This window comes from Gobio gobio, assembly GCF_949357685.1.
Source record: "Gobio gobio genome assembly, chromosome: 12".
Taxonomy (NCBI): Eukaryota; Metazoa; Chordata; class Actinopteri; order Cypriniformes; family Gobionidae; genus Gobio; species Gobio gobio.
Genome location: NC_137105.1, coordinates 43,773,741 through 43,796,751, shown reverse-complemented (window position 1 = coordinate 43,796,751; position 23,011 = coordinate 43,773,741). Strand labels below are relative to the sequence as shown.

At 40.6% G+C, this 23,011-nt stretch overlaps 1 protein-coding gene across 2 annotated transcripts in view; it reads right to left on the bottom strand.

Annotated features, from left to right (window-relative positions):
- The window catches only part of jag2b (jagged canonical Notch ligand 2b), a 63,261-nt gene that overhangs the window by 31,390 nt on the left and 8,860 nt on the right, over window positions 1–23,011 (bottom strand). For both annotated transcript variants that reach the window (XM_079831544.1, XM_079831545.1), the window contains exons 3-5: window positions 9,286–9,340; window positions 1,943–2,200; window positions 916–976 (exon numbers count right to left, since the gene is read on the bottom strand). In XM_079831544.1, the coding sequence (XP_079687670.1) occupies window positions 916–976; window positions 1,943–2,200; window positions 9,286–9,340 (374 nt within the window). The remainder of the gene's footprint in view (window positions 1–915; window positions 977–1,942; window positions 2,201–9,285; window positions 9,341–23,011) is intronic.

Below are 23,011 nucleotides of genomic sequence, written 5' to 3'. Positions count from 1 at the left end.
TACATTAACAGATTAGTGTAAAAGGTGTAAGAGGAGTTATGTCAAACCTCATGTTTGTTTATTTTCGAAACAGAAATGAAGATATTTTTTAATGAAACCCGAGAGATTTCGGTCCCTCCATTAAAATTGCAATAAAAAATTGTTTCAAAAAGTTAATAAAAAGAATGTAAAAGTAATCTATATGAATCACGCCGTTAAATCCAGAAATTAAGATATTTTTTAATGAAACCCGAGAGATTTTTGTCCCTCCATTGAAATTGCAATAAAAACATTTTCAAAAAGTTAATAAAAAGATTGTAAAAGCAATCTATATGAATCACGCCGTTAAATCCAAGTCTTTCTGAAGAGAAATTATTGCTTTATATGAACAGACAGATTTAATTTGTTTACATATAAACATACATAGAGGTTTACAATTGGGAAACAGAAGCTCAACCATACTTGTCTAACATGTGAAAGCAAACCTCAATGGTTCTTGCGTAAGCTCAGACATGCTTGCTTAGGTAAATGCACTTTCAATGGAGGAAATAACATCTTCATTTGTGTTTCAAAGACGAACGGAAGTCTTATGGTTTTGCGGCGACATGGGCGTGACTAAATGGTAAAATTTTCATTTTTGGGTGAACCATCCCTTAGAATATAAGCAAAAGTAATAGTGACGCCTTAAAGTATCTCAACCCATCGAATGATAATCGATCACAACTTTTAAACACACTTGAGAAAGTATAGCGTGATTAAAAAAAGCATATTAAACAAAAACAGCTTGCACAAACAATGGCTTCACTGCACTAATTAATTAATGGTAAGGCAAACAAATGAAAAGACCTTATCAGCATGAGCACATATGGCCCTGCTGAAATTAAGGAGCCAGATTAGCCCGACCAACCGAGCATGAAATGATGCTCAAACACTTACTTGCATTCTCCAGGCACCATACAGCCTCCGTGAATCAGATTACAGCCCTGCTTGCAGATCGCTGAGAGAGGAGAGGAGAGAGAGAGGGAGGGAGGGGAGTCAGCGTTGTTTGTTTGTGTTGCCTTACAAGTGCGACAAGATAAATTCATCATGCTCGCTGTGACAGAAGACAACTTTATGGCCCGAACACACACACACACACACACACACACGCTTGCCCCTATCCACCCCCATTACAGCCACCTACTCGTACCCATGCTCATTAGGCCAGTGGCTGGTGATTTACGGCCTTTCTTTACTGCAATATATACACACACACGCACGCACAGCTCTGGATCAGAGGTGTTTAGGTTGTCTGCAGTGGTGGGGTTAAAGACATCAAAACCCCCAGCATCACCCAAATTAATTGAGCTAATGGAAAGTGTGACTCCAGGGCTGCAGAGGTGTTGTTTACAACACAATCTCACCTCCAGGCAGAGGAGCAAAGATCGCAGGGCTGTGAAAACACTGATAGCAGCAGGTCTCTTTACAGGGTTGTAAAGGGCAAGATTCAACAGGGTTCCTCTCTATATGCTCTTTAAGACATCAGTCAGCCCTAGTTCATCCTTCTTCAAGGGCAATGTGGCTAATAAAACTTGGCTACATTTTGAGGATGCATGATATATTGTTATAGTTCTACGTTATCTTTATTTTTTTATAAAAAATGTATGTCTATTTTATATTGAGCATGTTGTGATGCCTAAATTGTAGCTTTTAAAACAATTAAGATTAGTGCAGTGTTGTAATTCTGAACAAAAACTAATGAAATTGACAAAAACACATTTCAAAACGACAATGTATATTAAAATGAAATTTGAAAATATAAAAATAGCCAATTCAATACTAATAAATGATAAAAAGCTACTAAATGATTTAATCGTTACAACTAATACTAAAAAAAACGGTTTCATGTCTATTTTTTAAATCCAATATAGAATAGAATTATAATATTGGCCATTTATTGGTCATATTAAACTGAAATGCTTACCCGTCCGGCAGTCCTCTCCCATCCAGCCATCCAGACATACAATATTTCCCGATGGATCGCAGCGGTAGTGGCCAAAGTAGTCGTCGCGGGGCCGGCACTGTTTGTTGCACTTAGTCCCGTAGTAGTTCTCGTCACACCTGACCCGAATACGGTACTCGATGTGGGCCGTGATGCCGGGGTGCCGGATGGGCTGCCATTGGTCGCCGGGATTCACCATGCTGGCGTGTGTGTGGCGTTCAATCAAATTATCTTCCCCGGCTGAAAAAAAAAGAAGAAACCATGTGCTTTGTTAATAATCAGTATTAAAAACAATATATTATACAATAACACTGTTGCTAGGGACAATTATGACTATTTAATTACTTAAAGGCCTATATTTTGGTCAGCAATGTTGTATTTAATAATCCTAATAAATAATATGTACTATATAATATATAACTATATAATACTTATTTTAAAAAATAAACACTTCAAGACCTCAAAACAAATATATGGGGGGGGGGGGTATAACTAAAATTTCTAAAATATAACTTATTATTTCTGATAATTCACATGTCTAAGATGGAGTTAAAATCAGTCTGATGTGAGAAGCGGGTGCAAGTCAACAGACAGGACAGACCCTGATTTAAAGCTATAAACTCACTGTGACTCAGACTATCCTGTCCCTGCCAACTTCCTGCCTCACAAATCCATTCAGACAAATCACTGCACAACAAAGACACTCACACATGAATGACACCATTGCCAAAACAAAGGGTTTTGAATCGGCTCTCACAGTTAACCATCCCAAATCAAGTACTTTATTGGCGATTGTTACGGCTCATATTCATTTGAACACATCCCTTAACTCGAAGTGCCTTTTGTTCCACGGACATGATGGTAACTCAAACCACGGGGCTTATGTGAGGAGAGGTGTGATCAGACTTATAAAAAGACAATAAAATGCGAATAAACAGAGCTGAGTCATATCTAGGGACCAGAATTTTATATAGACTTAGTGGTTACTGGCCCAACCCTAAGCGACCATCCAGAAAACCCTAGCAACAGCATCACAATCCCGTGAAAACCACTCTGAGCACTGCATAAACTGCATTGTGGGACTTGCACAAGCTAGAATCATTCACATTTCAAGTGAGTTTGAGCTAAAACCTAGATCTTCTAGTGAAAATGTGGATGTCTGGCCGGAGGGAGGGGTGTGAGTTTGACTGCTGTTACCAGGGAGATCTGGGCAAGGCAAGAGCGGCAGGCAGAGGAAGCCCCTGGTGTCCATAGCCGGCGACTTTCAGCTCTTAGCCCTAGCCGTCCTTGAAGGACCTGGATCACACCCTAGTCCTAATCATCAAGCACATTGTCCAGGTCCACCAGGACACGGGCCCTCAATGCGAATCCCTCCTCCTAGCAAAAGTGGTTAGCGCTCACATTAAGAGCTCCATTTTCCCAAGCGTTCCCAGCCTCTCTGCAAAGAAAGCAATCTTTATCGCAGTGGGATCGGAGACGGCAAACAATCACGGTGGAAACGGGGGGCCTGCGATTTCCTCTGTCCCGACGCGCAGAGCGCGTCCGCGTCTTTCTCCTCTTGCAAACACACATGCGGGGCGCACATACACATACCTTCCTCTCCGTCCCCTGACAATGTCGACCGAATTAAGCAACAAAAACAGAAATAACCCTGGCGCTTCCAGATAAAGAACAATGGAGCGAGCTTTTGCCGGCCCGTTCTGCCCAATGTCTAAACACTGGGCAGTCCAGAGCCCTTCCTGCAGAGTAAACACAATGCTACAGAACTTTTCCTGAGGCCTGCAGGACCCTACGATGCACACGTACACATACGGACCATTCTGACAGATGTAACAGAATTATTTAAAGCATCTATGAAAAATGCATGTCGGCTAATTCCGTCAATTCGACTAGAACAACGTCCCAATAGCCCCGGAAAGTCCTGAGATGACATGTTGATGAGGCTAAACTTTATTCACCCGAGCGAAAGAGTGAGAGACGCGTTTTTGCCCTTGGGTTTCTGACAGACAGACAAGGAGGAGTTGGGACGTGTCCGTTTTAAGAAAAGAGGTGCGGCAGCTCTGAGTGTTCACACTGCATACTAAACGAGTAGTATCAAACGGCATTGGAGAGAGGAGGATGCACTGCCGCTTTTGTTGCCAAGCCTTGCGTGAGTACAAGACTGCAGATAGTCACATCAGACAGACCTTGGCAGCGTTCTCTCTCTTTATGACAAGATCATTAATGTCTGGCACGCCTCTCTACTATGGGCTTGTGTGATAAATGAAGCCACTGTCTCAAACAGAGCCCTGCCAAGTCATTGAGAGTGCTCCAGATCATCAAAGAGAGCAGGTCAGTTTCAAGCATTTCTGATCAATGGTCACTTACTGGTGGTCTGGTGAACACTTCTAGGGTCTTTTTTTTTTTTTAAATCTCTAATGGTCAGCATTTGTCCTAAATAAATAATTATATAATATTTTGCAGATTTTTTTGGTAAGAAGGCACACAAATATTCTGCGATGATGTTTTCTGCACACATCACGTTTTGCATTTCATTTCAAACTCTTCACGCTGTTGTAAACAAGCCCAATAACATGTGGGGGGAAAAAAAATGTTCTGTGTGGTGGAAATGACGGCACAGCTGTGGAAGCATATTCAAATGGTCTACATTTCAACCTTTTTTAGATTGGCTTTAAAAGTAATTATGCATATTTTATATGATGTTTTTATAGTTTAAGAATACATTATGGCTCTGGTATAAGGGTAAAGCAATAAAATCTATACTTAAAAATTCAATTGAAAAGTAGAATAAAGTGAATTATGTAGGCAGTGCGTACATACAGTAGAATAAAGTAAATTATGTAGGCAGTACGTATATACAGTAGAATAAAGTAAATTATGTAGGCAGTACGTATATACATACAGTAGAATAAATAAAATGTAGGCAGTAAGTATGTACAGTAGAATAAATAAAATGTAGGCAGTACGTATGTAAAGTAAAATAAAGTAAATTATGTAGGCAGTATGTACGTACGTACAGTAAAATAAAGTAAATTATGTAGGCAGTACGTATGTACATACAGTAGAATAAATAAAATGTAGGCAGTAAGTATGTACAGTAGAATAAATAAAATGTAGGCAGTACGTATGTAAAGTAAAATAAAGTAAATTATGTAGGCAGTACGTATGTACAGTAGAATAAATAAAATGTAGGCAGTACGTATGTACAGTAAAATAAAGTAAATTATGTAGGCAGTATGTACGTACGTACAGTAAAATAAAGTAAATTATGTAGGCAGTACGTATGTACAGTAGAATAAAGTAAATTATGTAGGTAGTACGTACTAGTAAAATAAAGTAAATTATGTAGGCAGTATGTACATACAGTAGAATAAATAAAATTATGTAGGCAGTATGTACATACAGTAGAATAAATAAAATTATGTAGGCAGTACGTACAGTAGAATAAATCAAATTATGTAGGCAGTACGTACAGTAGAATAAATCAAATTATGTAGGCAGTACGTACAGTAAAATTATGTAGGCAGTACGTACAGTAGAATAAATAAAATTATGTAGGCAGTACGTACAGTAGAATAAATAAAATTATGTAGGCAGTATGTACGTACAGTAGAATAAATAAAATGATGTAGGCAGTATGTACGTACAGTAGAATAAATAAAATTATGTAGGCAGTACGCATGTACAGTAGAATAAAGTAAATGATGTAGATTGAGATATTCTGATTGGCCATTGTGTTCATGCGCTCAACATCTGTGACTGGCTACAATGATCAACGCTTCCAAAACACGTTGGAAGACACATATAGACATCTTTCACCGAGCGTTTACAGCGATACACACGGGAGCATTTGAACACTGCCGTCTATCAGCGGATCCCTAATATATCCGCTGATAGACGCCTGCATTCAAGCGTTGTACATTTTTTTAAATTTCAGTATCGACTTATTAAAGAAGACAGTACTTTTGCTTTTATCGCTTGTTCCTGCTTCTTTTTACTGTGTTTTGATTCGAAGTTTCTGTACTCTTTCAGAAGTTGCTTAATAGCACCCCCTACCATATAACAGTGAAAACTCAAAAAGCTGAAAAATGATGTCAATGGCGGGGAAGTGTTGTCTCATAAATGACGTAAAATTCCATCAATGGCGGGGAAGGAGTTAAACAAAACCAGACCTGCACTCAGTCTCTTCTAAAGTCACGCTCAACATACTCCTGTCCTAATGGGCAACCTCCATGGAGAAGAGGCCTACAAGATGCTTGACTCACTGCAGTGAGTCAAACAAGCTTCCTCTCAGCCATTGTTTCAGACTGAAGTGCATGCAAAGATGAAAACCAAAAACGGGACGTAAATGACTTCAAGCAGAGGGAGAGGCACGTGTTTGATTTTGGAGTTTTACAGACGCTGGGATATACAGTGATTCTACAGATCACATCCGCAGATCAAAGCCATGCCCCCCTCTGTCTCTCCCGTTTTACCAGCGTTCACCTTTCTTTCACATACATTGAATTCCTCCGCCTGACCCTTCCCTACCGACAATTCCTTCAGCCAGACAAAGGCGGCGGGAGAAAACAGGATACAGCTGTGGAATAATGGTGCCCATGTTGATTCCCCGAGATCCATACATGCTGGAAGTAGGGATGGGCATTTTTTAAAAATATTCTATTTGAATATTTGGGCTCATGAAAATGAATATTCGATTATTTAAATGAAGTTTATCGATTTTTTGAATCATTACATTGTCACCATTTCTGATTATGATTAGCAAATATACCCAACAAGCTTACATTATATCTTGATTTTCTTTTAGTTGAGAATATTAAATAATGTGTCTAAACAAAAAATATACAGAACAAAAGCATTCAAGCGGAAGCAGAGCAAAGGGAAAAAAAAATTTTTATTTCGCTATTAAAAGCAGACTGCGCTAGTTATCTTGGAGAACGTACATACACTCAAGTCAGCATATGGTTATCGTGTTTATATTGTTTCACATGTTCATGTTGAGAAAAAAAAAAAAGAATATCCACATGCTCGGGTGAAAGTTGGCTCCTTAGTTAGATAACAATAAGGTGCTCCGCCGACAGACATTGCAGAGACGTGTGCCAAGCGAAGTTTCTTACAGCGCTTGGTGTTTTCTGTTCTTAAACCTGCCTTCAAACTTCAAGGAAGCATTTGTCTCGAGATCATTTTGCTATCAGAAAAGTGACCTTTTCGGCTCACAAGCTGTGAGTTGATGGACAGCTGTCTTTATTCATTTGAATGGATTTCATGTGATTTCATAGTGGTGATATTTATGATAAATGATAGGCAAACGACATTCTGTTACCAAATCAGATGTCAGAATCTAAGCTCCAAAGCGCCACCTAGTGCATGTAATTATAACTGAGTTTTAGTTTGCGTGCTTAGGATTTCACAGCATTTACAGCCAGCAATGCAACAAATGTAGCAAAATTCAAATAGTATTTTTTATTTTTCTAATTATAATTACGGATTGAATATTCAAATATATTTGCTGCGTGCACAACCCTAGCTGGAAGCCAAAAGTAACCTATCCTTCGGCCGTCCGAACATAATTACTGTCATCAGGAGGGTTTCCACACTCCAATTTTTGTGACCGCGCAAACGGTGCGCGTACAACTGAAGTGACTTGAGTGCTTGAAAAGAAATCCACTGGATAGCGGGAACGCGCCAAACAATTGTCGATCTTCAGGAAGCGACGCTGAACTTTTAAGTTTAATATGAGGCAGTTTACGCATCATCTTGCTGAAGATACTGAGCCACTTGAAACACATGAAGTGACCAGCATGAATGTATATTAACTTTTTTTGTTTCACCGCTAGAGGTCACTTATTCAAAACAAAAGCGTAGCTTGATGACACCTTGATTTCGTGGAGCTTCCGCTTCTTCCGCTCACGCGTATGTGGGGTAAAGCAGCGCTGTTTTATCATATTAGATACATTTAAGTGTTGAAAGTTATGTTATAATGCTACTCTGAGACACTTGTTGCACACTGCAGTAAACTAGATCGATAGTAGGCATTGTAGGCATGGTAAAACATAACTCATGGTAAATGAAGAAAACCAGATTTAAAACAATAAGACTAACTGTGTTGAGATGTCATGATTCGTTTTCTGTCGATGAATGTATCCAAACAGTTGCTCACCTGTCTAATAAAACACATAATATATTAAAGCGTCTTTGGTGTTTCCATGGTTTCTAGAAAATAAAACCAGAAATGGGGGGGGGGGGGGGGGGTAACACGGGTATGATGTCTTTGATAGGTAACGCACGGATACGGTCCGTGTCCTGGTTAAAATTGCTTATTTCTCCGGATTTAAACATTCTTGGAAACATTTGGGATAATGCAAAAAATATGACATTGTTCTAGTGGATTTTGGATATTTTAATCCAAATATCTTACATATTGTGTCTTTAAATACACATCTCTCGCTTTTTGCTGGTGCCAACAATTACCCCCTCTGTGTGCCATATAGGTTGCTGACCAATTTAAAAAATAAATAAATAAAATGTTAATTTCAAAGCAGCCTACTTCAGCGTAATATGTTACCATATCACTGCACTAAGGATTTGAAAAATTGTAATGTGACGATCGGGTGCGGGTCGGGTGTGGATATCTAAATCAGAAAAAAATCATAGGTGCGAGTGGGTGGCGGGTGGATTAACAGCAGATTCGGGTGACGTTAGAGCTGATCCGCGCATCTCTAATGTGTGTGACAATACTCAAGATCCTCAGGACATTTCTCCCAGCGGTTTACAGTCAACAGAGGTCTTCAGAAGATCAGGATTATTGGGGACTTGCGTGCACTACTGAAGCATGTGTGGAAGATGCAAGATTGTGCTTGTTTGAGTTAACTGCACATATGTTGTAAATCAGGTAATGATTCTTGGGAAAGCAACATCCCGTCAATATAAATAAAAAATGATGAGCCCATGCTTAGTACGGTTAAAAACATCAAACTCAATGCATACCTCCAAGCCCCTGTATCAGTGCCTACATGAAAACAGACAACTTTCACATTTAATGCACACCACAAAGTCCTTAAATAACACCATCCGTGCCCAATAAAACCCTGACATGCTCCAACGAATAGCCCGCGCTAAAATTACAACACGTCAGCGGGACAGCTTTAACACTTTCATCACATTGTCAAGGATCAGACTCGATCTCCACAAATGAAGTCATCCCATACAGCACCAAACTACACACTAACAACGCTCAACGGCCATTATGAGTGACAAACCCAACCCAGAGAGGCTTCAGCAGCCTGCAGCAGTGATTCATTTCGGGATTACAGAGGAATACTCACTGTTTTGTGTGGAGTTATCCCAGTCCCAGGCTTCCAGGATGAGTGTGTAGGATCGCTGAGGGAGAAAGAGAGAGAGAATATCTTTATGAGATGAAATATTAAAATGCTATTGAAGAAGAAACACATTCACATTTTCTTAGTAAAATATAAGTGGCGCAAAAGTAGCAGCACTGATATGGTACGTATAGAAACTGATATTAAAATTTTGGACCAATAAGCTGATGCCAATATGCTGATAAAAGTAAAGGAAATGAGCATACACAATTAAATATCCAATATCAACTGAAACTTTTTTTTCAGCCTAACCCTTTTGACCTAATGTTTAGTTGAAGTGCCCTAAGATTTTAACTTAATATTTCAATAATTGAACAACACATTCACATTTGATTGTATTTAAAATGATTTATTAATTGGACATTGTTATGATTTAATAGCTTTTCGGCAACCCACAAACCTCCTGCAGATCCCTCATGAACCCCAGTTTGGGAAACCCTCCATAAGTTTAAAGGTGCTGTATGTAATTTTTTGACTGTATGAGCCATATAATGTGTTGAAAGCGTTTGTGGTCAATTATACCCCGTATAAAGACAGGGAATGTTAAAAAATGAAGCAACGTCGAGTATGAGGATGGGGGACGGGAGAAACAACCCTCTCCCAATATTTTGAATTTGGACTGCAGTACCCATTTCAACCACTAGCTGTCAATATTACATTACCTGCACCTTGGTATCGATATATCATTTTTCTATGTGGGCGGGTACAAGGTTGTGTTTCAAATTGATGTACAGTGCATTGTTATGTGGTTAATTGGGTATTCTAGGTGGCTGCTAACTGACCCAGGTCAAAAGATATAGGTCATGTACCTCTTCCAAATTTAAATGACCCGTTTTATATCCTCCAGGTGAAAATCAAAAAAGAAATAGCACAACTAAGCAAACGGTGCCATGTTTGAATGCGCACTGGATTAAAAGCGTCTGCTAAATGTTAAATGTAATACTGATGGTTAGAGGTTTATTCAAATCCCGAACCTCAAGTATGAGCAATAGAAATAGTGATGTTTGCCTTAGCAAGCAGTGCTAATGAAAATGACATAGATACAGTCCTCTCTCATGACAGCGGGCAGCATTTATAAGAGTTGAATTAGGTTACACATGAGATGGAGGGAGAGATTTTCAGCCACACCTTGGATGTTCAAACTAAAATTGGAAACATTCTTGATACTCCTCTGATATCTGAGAGTCTCTGCTAGAATGTTGCCTGTAGTCCCTACCTGATCATAATTATCAGCTTATTATCAGCCACTGAACGAGGGCATCTTACAATAAGAAAAAAAAAAAAAAAAAAAAAGTAACTGATGTGTTTATTCACACCATGCTCTCATTCCTGATTCAAGATCGGTACATGACACCACTTTTATAACTTCACTAATTCTCCTAAAAAGGTCTTACCAAAGTACCAAAGTCTTTTGATCATGCATAAAGACAAGAGATAAGGTGCTGGAGATCTGTTTTAAGAGACTAGGCCAAAGGCTTAAAATGGCACTATGGTTCTCCATCATTAATAAACTGAATGCTTGCACATATGCCCATGTGCACAAACAGAAACAATCTCAATTAAAGCTGCAAGCAGCAATGAAAGGGCCATCCGGTGGCCTCAGGAAAACAGCGAATAGTGGGCGACATGCATTTAAGCGGTAAATATAGGAGAAATATGGCAAAGTCACTTCCTGGTGCCAGCAGGTGGTACTTTGACTATAACCGAATATTGCCATTTAGATGTTTTCAGGTCAGGACTATTATCAAACATGTGAAGTTTAAGGCAGATTAGACTGACCAAATATGTTGTTGTCTTGGTTAATTCTCTAGGAGGATTTAATCAGAGTGTAAAACCTGCCTTTTCCTGTTGCCCACAGGTGGCGCTATGCCTGTAACTGAATATTGACATGCAGATGTCTTCAGGCCAGGACTTCATGTGAAGTTTGGGGCAGATCAGACATTGTATGCCCAAGTTACAATAACTTCCTGTTTCATGGCGAAACATCAAACTTTGTGAGGCCGCCACGGACACGCCCTTCAAGGAAAACTCAAGATCTTCATAATTTAACGTCGGAAAGGCCTTAAGATTAGACTGACCAAATATGATGTTGATCTGATTACATATCTAGGAGGAGTTTGTTGAAGTACAACAAGAGAGAAAATTCAAAATATCTCACTTCCTGTTGGGTTTTCAGATTTTGTTCCCAGGACTTTTTTGTAGCTATTGGGCAGTTACAGGTCTCTATGGAATTTCAGAATTTCATACTTGTACGTGAAACGTAGCGTGAATGGCGCTTAATTGAAATTTTGTAGATGGCGCTATCAAACCATTTCGCCACACCTAATTCTGAAACCCATATCAGATGTCAATTTTCACCACTTTTGACGCAAGTGTCATGAGTTTTCGAGCATGTTTAGGGCCTCAAAAATGTGATTCATTTCATAGAAGAAGTAGTAGAATGAGCAATTCCAATAGGGTCCTCACACCATCGGTGTTCAGGCCTTAATGATGAGCCATATAATGTGCTGAAAGTGTTTTTGGTCAATTATACCACTTATATTGACAGGGAATGTTGAAAAATGACAAAATAAATGGAAGGAAAACAAGGTCATGTGTCAACCGCTAGGCTACACCTCCAGTCATAAACTTTTAGTTGTGTAAATACAGACTGAAAAGTGTTATTCTCTTAAGAGTAAGAACAATTACTAAAACTTTATAGTTAGAGTTTACGCCATAGTTATCATCCTTTGAGTGAACACTATCACAAGCATCCCAGTGTATTTAAATATTTCCTAATGAGAAAATGAGTGAGCATTGGCTGTTCACTATATTCACTTCATCGACTTTTAACAGCTCCAACAAAGGCCCTGTTTACACCTGGTATTAAGATGCGTTTTGGTCAATCGGATCACAAGTAGACGAGTGGGACACATACCCGTTTACACCTGGGGCCAGATTTACTAACAGCGCCAGCGCAAAACCTTTCTGGTGTTAAGAAACTACCCTCAGGATTTACTTAGAACACGCAGTGAAAAATTAGCGCTGAAAAGGCGTGGACAGTTGTTTTTGCATCAGACCTTATTGCATATGCATTTGTAGGAGTTTCCATTTCAGGCGCAAAATTTATGAGGAGAGTATTTAAATGATGAAGGTGATTTATTAAGATTTGCATTCGTCGGTTTACTGGTGTTTGCGTCATTATTTACCACCCAAAAAAGCAAGTCTTAAATCAGACACTAACTGGTAGATTGCGTTGGTCATTTTGGAAATAATCCGGCTGCGGAGGAGTTCTTTCATTTGCACGTCGTCAGTAGATCACGTGCAGAACTTTCCACTCCCATCTGCACTTTTATGGAATTGCGCACTCATGTCAATTTGCCGTTTAATCCATCTCTTTATACATTCAAGCACTTCCGTCCTGATTTCTTTAAAGGGAAGGGCCTATCAGCAAGTAAATGCATGGGTTTTTAACAGATCTTTCGATCTAATGAACAAAATAAGCTCACGCAATTTACATACTGTATATGAGCGCACCAGGCCACAAGACGCAAGACCTTGCTGAACACAGTGAGTGTGTTAGAAATCAGGAATGGTGAGAGAACATTGTGCTTGGTACATTTTTCGTTTTTCAGCCGGCAAAGTTTAAATCCTGTTTGGCTAGCACGCTTCCCACAAAGTTTACGCGTTTTTTGCAGCTGTTCGAACACATTCAACACATGAGATTTTACACTACGAAAGCAATGCGTTTTTGACTACCTCTGGAAGTGGTCGAAACTGGAAAAGCTCAAAACATTTTAGATCCCAGTTACACCTGTATTTAGCATCGTCCACTTGTGATCCGATCTTAATACCAGGTGTAAATGGGGCCAAAGATACACGTCCACGTTTTAAACAACAAAGTTGTTCAAAAAAGAGCCAAGTTGAATTGATAGTCCCAATGTGTGTATACATGCTGGGTGAAGCCAAGCTACATCACAATATCTAGGTCTGTTAGTACAACTTCACAAAAACCAAGAGTAAACCATATTTATGTCATTTAAACGGATTACTGCTTTAGTCCGACTGAAATCAGACTTGCACGTAAACACACTGACTGATGCGACCTGCTGGATTTACACACACACACACATTTCGTTCATCTCCAGAGGTGGAGTGAGGGGCGGAGCCAGATGGCGTGGATGTTTGTGTTGGAGAGGTTGGGGGCTGTGGGCCGGTCTGGTGGATGCGGTGAGGGATTAGCGGCAGCACCAGGTCTGTCTGGATGAGTTAGAGTGGGTGGGCCACATATCCATGCAGACGTACAACAGATGCGTCTTAAAAAGATGGATTATTTGACATGAACGTGGATCATCCCACGACATGCTGCAGGGCTTCTGACCCCTCCTCCCATCCCCCAACACAGGGGGCGGCCGGCGTGAGAGAGCGTATTAGTGGGGTCTCGTGGTAGCGAGCATCTGCGTGGACACGAAATGCGTGCGTTTGTTTGAGCACTCTTATCTGTAAATGTGGATTTGGTCCAAAGCTCCATCAGTAAATGAATATGCTGGATTGATCTGGTTGGCCGCGCACATGCGGTCATGCGTACTGGAGCATGGTATGCGCGTACCCAAGGAGAAAGGTCAAAATGTCAGGGTGTGTGCGTGTGTGTGAGAGAGACACGGTAACACGGGGACGGTCCTGTTCCCACACACTTGGTCTCTGATTAGCTGGATTATGTGACAGCTGCCCAAAGGGCTAGATGCGGATAAAGACTAGTGGGGGAGGTGACCAGTGAACAAAGACCTCCATCTAAAACCCATCACTGCAAGACACCATCAACCTGAGTCTCGTGACACTCCGAGAACATTCCTCTGGCCACACACACACTCACACACCCTCCGACCAACACAGTGGTCCAACACAACGGCGGCACAAGCGCACCCAAACAAGCTCCCTTGGAGATGCATGTTGCTGTTAGATTACAACTAATTCTTCCCTTCTTATCGTGGACTACTTTCGCTGATAGCAAGGATATTTATAGCAGGCTGTGAACAAGCTAACGCAGAACGTCTGGCATGGACGTACTTGGGCCGCATCACAAGCAAACCTTTGGGTGATCGCATACTTGCAGTTGTGTTGGGACGTTAAGCCTGTAAACACCCTGAGAGTGTGTGTGTGTGTGTGTGTGTGTGTGTGTAAGTAGGTGGGTGGCTACTAGTGGGGTGGTGGTGGAGGGAGCCACAGGTGCAGGTTCCCACAGTCGGTGGATGGGGCAGTTTAAAGAGGGGCAGGGCTGAAATTAGAGGGGGCTGAAGTGAGAGAGGCTAAGAATGACCCTGGAGACCTTTCATCAGGCTTCTCATCAGCTTCAAAAGGCTCCCACGCCACAGTTTCAATTGGCAGCACACACACACACACACACACCAAATCGTCTGCAACGCTCTGACGTATTCACACACAAGGTCCTACTGAGTGCAAGCCATATGATTTTTACATTAGACAATGTTAAGTTTAATCATCTGATGATCACATGACAAGATGATATCAGGATCTTCTAGCTAAGAGGGTAAAGTGTTTTCCACCGGCAGTCACGAACAAGTGACGCCCAGCTGACAGAGAGTGCAAGGCAGTCTGGGAGCTTTCACACGCCTTATCTAAAGTACCAAAGCCTCCAGTGCCGCTGAATAAAGAGAGTGAACGAAAGAATTAGAGAACGGAGTCGGGATTGTGGAGGAGACACTAAAAGAGTCCAAAAGAGATCAACACAGAAACCTTGAAAAATATGGGTCTCCATCCCTCTGTGACCTCGGTGAGAAAACGAGTACTTCATTTCCTCATCTACTTTTGGAAGAGGAACTACCAAGAGAGGTAAACTTCCCTTGTCTGACCTGCCAGGAAGATACAATCCCCACCCTCTCTGTCGACCGGCACATTACTAGGCTCACAGCAGTTTAACAACCAAATATTTAACTATGGATTTCTGTTTTATTAGATATTGCGAATAGACTTAGAAATCACACCACGTAACAAATAACTCAACCTCTCTTCTATAGTCCACATCGCTACTTCGATTAAATAACCCCACAAGGGCGGTATCGTCTGAAAACTTTCGTAAACAACAAGATGTCTGTGTGTGCCAATAGTCAGAGGTGTGCAATGCAAATAGAAAAGGTGATAAAACTGCCTTTTGGGGCTCCTGTTTTAGTCAAAATAATATCAGATGTTTTATCACCCAACCTAAATCAGGAAAACTTTCACTGCAGGAAAAGCTGCGTCTTTTGCCACGTCCATTAATTCCTCTGTATTTTAATGTCTCTGGCATTTTCTTGATAATAAAGTATATTTATACTTCAATGCTAATCGACATAGCCTTTATTCATGGTCACATATCATAACCACATCTCACAGACGGATGCTCATCGAAAACAAAAATCAGCCTTGTGCAGCCCTAATGGACCTCTTCAGCAACTGCATCATGTCCCACACTTTTTTAGGTTTTGAGTGTCTGTTTTGTTTTTAAGATTCTGTATTAAGTTAACAATAGTCCAACTTTTAAACCACATACAGAGATTCATACATCTTGTTCATTTGGGCATCTAATTTATGTGAATGCCCCCAAAGAAATGCAAAGATCCAGGTCAAACCTCTGTTAGTGATCAAAAGTGGACAAGCTCAAAACATTTTAGATCCCATTTACACCTGTATTTAATGTTGCAAAGTTGTTGAAAAACCTGCTAGGTTGAATTGATAGTCCCAATGTGTGTATACATGCTGGGTGAAGACAAGCTACATCACATCTGTTAGTCGAAACTCAAAACTAATCATGCAGGGTTATTTAATTGAGCAAGTTACCCATGACTAGTCCTTTTTGAAAAATGTCATTTTGCACATCCCTACAAATTACAACAATATATTTAATATGCTGTATTCAACTACACATTCGCAAACAAACAAAACCCTTAAGCCAAAGTCTGAGCGCCAGTCGCACCAGTTCCAGACTTTGATTGATTGTCCTCAGGGGACCCGCAGGTCATTTATTCATTCCATGGCAAATGACTGCAGCATATAATCTCCATTAATCTGGGATGTCAATCCCATCTTTTTAGCTGAAATATTGACTGACACAGAGATTTGGGCCAAACTGAGGGTGGAGAGGCAGTGGACAACACAGACCGCAACCTTCAATTACCACAAAATGTAAGACACCACTGGGCCAATTAAAGGCCACTGAAAGGCTTTTTTGTATCGTTAGGCTGAAAACAAGATGAGACTGTTTCCCGTCTGTTAGTTTTGGAGCAGAACGTGTCCGCAAGAGTTTTTTGATGCAATAAGAAAATCCTCTTTCCAGTTTGGAAAATGACTGATTGAATTAGCTAAACTTGATGCTGTCAATCAAAATATTTAATCCTAATAGCAGGATTTTTTTTTATTTCCTAATCACAATATGGGCCATATGATATGCAGCCTTGAATATAATCAGTACAACAGGTCAATATAAAATATATATATATATTTGGCATGTTCATTTACCCTATTTTTACATTCAAATTGACTTGGTCATCTAACGCTAATCTAAACACTATTAAATGATGTGATGCCTAAAATTCACTAGTAGCATTTAAAATGATTGATTTCTATGGTTTTATTTGGAATTTATTTAGAGAAAACAGTACAGTACAGAATAGATACTTCAGGTCCTTTTAATCAATAATTTATGCATTCATCTATTCAAATTTCCTACAGTTAAAAAGTTGTAGGAAATTGTACAATTGAAGAAGCAGGCCATCTAAATAAGCATAAACTCTGAAACTGGTGTTCATCGGGTTAGTCACCAATGAGTATTGTATTGTGTAAAACCTGTTAAACTCAGCACATTACAGCCCAATAACGCCCATCCCCTTTAGGAAGTACAGTGCAATTCCACAGCATAGGTCAATTTATTAAGACGGCACCGATTCGTGTTCATCCCCAGGGTCTTGCAATACAGATCTGATCACAAATGAGGGTACTTTGTTCTCGCCGGCCCTCTAGAGCAGGCAATGAGCGATTTGATGGCTGTCACCCACCCCAGCATGACAAGGTCATGTTTGTGTCAACCAAGTCTAGACTTGGTCGGGGGGTGTTAGGGAGGTCCAGTCACCTCGCAGGGTCCACATCACGCCCTCAACGGTGGGAAGTGGAGGTTGAAAAGCCAGCTCTGTAATCAATCACCCACCAGAGAAAGGTGTCCCCTACTCCATCACCAATACACAGGGGTCTCGGCCACACTGTCGACAGGGGGTGACCAGGTCGTTTCATTTGCGCTCGTTCTCTCGCCCTCTCTGTGTCTGTCAAGCCTATATATCGATCACACATCCTTTTTAAAATTCCAAGCCCATTTATTTGTCGCAAGTATCCAGCTTTCTCACAAGACCAGCCACAACAACTCTCTGAGGAAAACAACATTGAGCTTGCAGTCTAATTAAACTAAAGGAAACAGCTCTTTGGATCTGGGTAATGACAGGAGAGCAGGGTGGGGGGGAGGGGACGGGATCAAAGAAAACGGCTAGCAAAAATTGCTAGGGAAGATCCTGGAGGAACACCCTAACTCAACCTGTAGCTCAAGAGGGATTCTGGGTGGCTTTGATGGTCTCTCATTCCGAGAACAATGTGGAAGGTCTTTCCCATCCACCCTCGTCTGCAACCCTACCTTCAGTCCCAAACAAAAAGGTTTCGCTGAAAAGGGTGGCTTTGTTAGTCCCTCTTCCAAAGACCAATGTGAATGGTCTTTCCACCCATCCTCACCATCATCCAAACCTTGGATATGCAATCTCTGGCTTTTCCAAGCCAGAAATCCATTTTTCCACTGCAGCAGTGACCTTTCCACACAACAAAGTCCATATGACATGACTTGTTTCGACTCAGTCAATTGTCATTTTCCGCCAGGCTTCCAGAGCACAAAAGCCGACAACAGCTTTGTTTAAGTGACATTATGGCCCTGGGAGGACAGGAAGATGCAGCCCGACGTGCACTCTGGGCCCTGGAGCCAGTAAATGATATTCTGCGTTCGGTAACCTCCCCTCTTTCAGCAAACTCCCACACGGGGGTTGAGTTCCTACAGACACAATAATAAAGCACCATCGTCGACTACAATGCGTCTAGTTAACCTTGCATGCCCATGAGACACTGTCATCAATAAAGCGAGTGGGACGGTGAGTCTGAAAGGCGGGAGGACTAAGAGAGATGCAGATTTATGCTTGCGTGGACTTGGCCAACGCAGGGCACGCTCTGGGTGAGAGTGTACACACACGGCCCATTTAGCATTCCGCTGCTATGCCAACAAGATCATTAGCAATGACAATACAACAAACCCCTCCCCTCTGGGTGCTAATTAAGCAGAAAGGGACGGCAGTGGCCACGCACACACACACAGTCAGAGTTACAGTACAGTAACACAAGCAAAAGTTTGCATGGGTTGTCGCACTCACCCTGATAACAAGGTTTCCTACCAGAACTAAAACATTAAACTACAAAATATTATATGAATTACATATCATATAAAAATAAGATCATTTTCAAAAAAAGTATTATTTAGTAAATTATAAATTAATCTATATACCGCAAATAATATAGAAAAATATTACAATTATTTTTAAATGTCGCAATCAAGTTTTAATAAAATGACATGGACCCTAATAATCCGATCGTAACAGGTCTAGAAGCACAAATGAAACCTAAAAGTCACATGCAACCACGTCAATCAGAATGAATTGGCCAGATCTGATTAAAATTTCATTTGGATTGTAAGGGGTGGTTTATTCCTTTTGTTATCCGATCGAGAGGACATGTTAACACTTGATCGGATTGAAAACCGAATGTGCAATGACGTACAAATAGCGCAATGACCCATGACACGCGGAACGAGCAGTTCTTCCTGTTGAATAAAGTGTCATAAATGATTGTCCTATCATTCTGAAATTCTCTTTCCACTGTGAAGTGGAGCAGGATGACGTCCCACCAGTCCTTGTTTCGGACTCTTATCCTCAGATGCCTCGTTTACTATTCATAAACAGCACGGCATACCGGTTCATGTGCTCATAGTCTCCTAATTAGGAGCCAAAACTGAAAAATATTTAATAAGACAGCTTTTTAAAACAAAATAAGGAGGATGGTTAGTATGCAACAACAGCGGAAAAATCTATATTCGTGTAGTGTGTGCATGTCGAAAGATTAAATCCGAGCAGAAGCTTGTGACATAAACGCACACATCAACCAGATCACTTTATTTAGCGTTCATGTAAACACTACGTTCAGATTCATCAATCGGAATGAAGAAAAAAAGTGTCCATGTAAACGTAGCTAATGGTACAGATTGTCATAATTGTGGTCACAATTATGAACATGGGACTACGGGTATAAACTTCTGGTATTTATGTACAATAAGCAGAATAATATGCAACAAAAAGAAAAAAGTGGAAATATGCAATGATGTCTCAGACATCTGACTGCAGATAAAAGCAAGCAGTCAATAAATGACTTTCAGGTGATTTGTTTACAAAAGTGTGCATCATATGCGAAACGCGGAAGCTTGAATGTGCGTGTATGAAGTGCTAGAACAGACCTCACTGGTAAACCCACTTGAAGGTGCGTTTTCCGCCACCTACTGCACGACACCTATGTGACAGCTGACATAAAATAATGGCTTGGGCTTAGGATCACAAATAGCTTAAAAAAAAAGCTTAATCAGCACCAACACAATCCTTAAGATCAAATCAGGACATTCCTATTTTCTGATGATATCCAAGATCAATCGTATAACCAGATAATGTTCGACTCAAAAATTTGGATAAAAAGATTTTAAAAAATGGAACTTCAATATACTCTTATAATGTACTTGACTGTAAAAATATATATTTTAAGACATAGTAAAGTATAGTGATACAAAAAAGTAGGGGTGGGCGATATAGCCTCAAAATTATATCATGATATTTCAAGAATATTTGCGATAATAATATTTATGACGATATAGCAAAAAAATATATGGAACAGCTTTATTGGTGATTGCAGCTGGCACGCAGCAGCATTTATTATTGCAAATAAAATGAAGGACATTTTCCATCCTTTTCCAATGAGCTGTCATTGATGACAGATTACTTAATTTGAAGCGTAAATCTTTTGTCATAAGCTGGCAGCAGCAGCATTATAGTGCAATAGTAGTCAAAGGCACACAGCATTAGTCAAATGTAAGCAAAGTTTAAAACAAAAAAAGTAGTACAAGTACAACTTGGTACAAGTTGGTAGTGTTTTCACTGGAAATCACTGGAAGTAAAAGTATAACATGACTCCTTAACATTTTATTTTAACAATAACTAAAGTAATTTATGCCATGGTCTGTCTGAAATCTGAATATTGGATTCTGATACGGTACATGTAGTTCCAATTCAGATGAATCACCGTTCTATATCAATGCGCTATTTTCATTGACACGCGCACACACACACACAGGCCTACCTTACTCACATACAGAAAGAGCTGCGCATTCAGGAGCACAGAAACTTATGAAGGCTGCCCGTGACTTTAAGTAATAAAGTAGCTAAGCTACTGGATCACTACATTATATTTCTCAGCAATGATGGGGATACATCGCTATTTTTAAGTAATATACGCACATTTTCATTGTTAAGAGAGACGCTAAACAGACAGTCACATGTACGAATCTCTCGCTCTCAATAGCCTAATTAGTTCAAATAAATGCTACGATTCATTCATTCAAATAAATGCAATCTTACGGACTACTTTATCTCTGTGTCTGATTAAAAGCTGGCAGAATGCTGGATCTAACGCGCCGTAACTGACAAAAATAACCGTTAATTTTACCCTTCCAGTCAAATATTGTGCTGCAAACATCAATAACAGCTTTAAGTTGTCAATGCTTTAAGTTGTAAACGAGTAGCTCCCTTTTAGGTACTAAATCGGAGGCTGACATGCTGCTCTTACCCTCAGACAGATGTTGTTGTTGTGCGCGCTAGGGAATGTAAATGCGCCATACGTCATCGCGTTGCTATATCGTTGATATTGCGAGATGACACTTTTTTTATCATGTAAATAAATATACCGGTGTTGGATCGTGGACGGTATGATATGGCACACCCCTACAAAAAAGGCAAGTTACGTCCATCACCAGTATGCACAGCAGTGACCATTCAGATCTTCCCGATTTCAGATACGGTTTAACTGCAGCATTTGTAGAAACTGAGACTAGCATGGCTGCTTGGCAGCAACAGAAACAGGCTGTGAGGTTGGAAGCTGCCATATCCCAGTGGGCACAGCTCACAGATCTCCCAAAGACGCCGGCCTGGATCAATTCTCACAGCTCTCAGTACTTCCAAAACGTGTATTATAGAGCGGCCAAGCCATACCGATCTAAAGTTAATCTGAACACATCAACCACATCTGTGAAACTATTGCGCCTGATAGCTGCTCTTACAGTAGTGTTATGAGCCCAGTATGGAATAACACTATTCCATATCCAACTGCACATGGGCATCCACCCATTTGGCAGGCAACCCTTTGGTTACTACAGTGAGGCGGCCATTTGACACCCTAGACTGCTAGCTCATCATCAAACCATCTGACAAGCCAGTTGTCTCTCTGTCGGTCTTGTCTAGTTACTGTACGTATTACTCCAGTTTCAGCATCTAGTTAAAATGGCAAGGACATTGCTAAGTAGCTTCACGTCTCAGTGAAAAAGACCCCGGTATAGCAAGCTAGCATAGCGCTCTCCAGCAAGGTTACGGCCACATGAGCTCCAACTCCATTACAATCATTATCATTTTGAACAAGGTCAGGGGTCAAGCGGGAATTAAACTTGCTGTGTGGTAATGCACTTTAATCACTGCAGCACACCTGCTCGCAATTCATTAGTCCACTGGCTCTCTCAGGAAAGGTGCAAATGCATTAGTCAGACACAATCGCACATGCACCAATAGACCAACATGGCAAAAACAAATCCACACAGGCGGAAAGAAAAAAAAAACACTTCATGTAGTTGCGAGTCATCAATTACACCGTGAATTGTTAAACTTGTGCTGAAGGAACCCAGTACAAGGAGCATCATGGGTAGTTGAAAACAATTAGTTGAGCACCAGGAGCTAACAATAGAAACAGCTCTCTCTCACACACACACACACACACACACACTGGCTTCCAGTGTTATTGGAAGGGGACATCAGGGTTAAGCTCGCTAACTCCCACCTCTTCCCACTGAAAGGACCCCATGTTTTCTATGACCCTTCTCAGGGGAGACAGAAAGTCCATTATAAATGCACTGCCTAATACAATCATGCCCACCACCGGTGGCTTGGTAAATTCAACCTAATGGAAGCTCTTCTGTTGGGAAACTGTTTATCTTGCACTCTCCATGAGGGCGACGCTCAAGACCTCGACATAGCCTAAAAGCAGCCCCATGCTTTCTTGGGTACTCAGCTGAAGTACTGCACAAAAGGAGAGTGCTTTTTTCCTCAGCTCTCCCATCCTGTTGCCAGGCCTAAAGGCTTGCTCACACCAAGAACGATAATGAGAACCATGCCATCTCCAGCCTTAAATGCTCAAGCTTTTTAAAGTTGTGTGGATAATAATTTGCTGTCACTGTTTTAATAATACATCAGTTGGATAAAAATCGTTCTGAATGCGATTACAACTCATTTCATTATAGAGCCTTGGTGTGAATGGG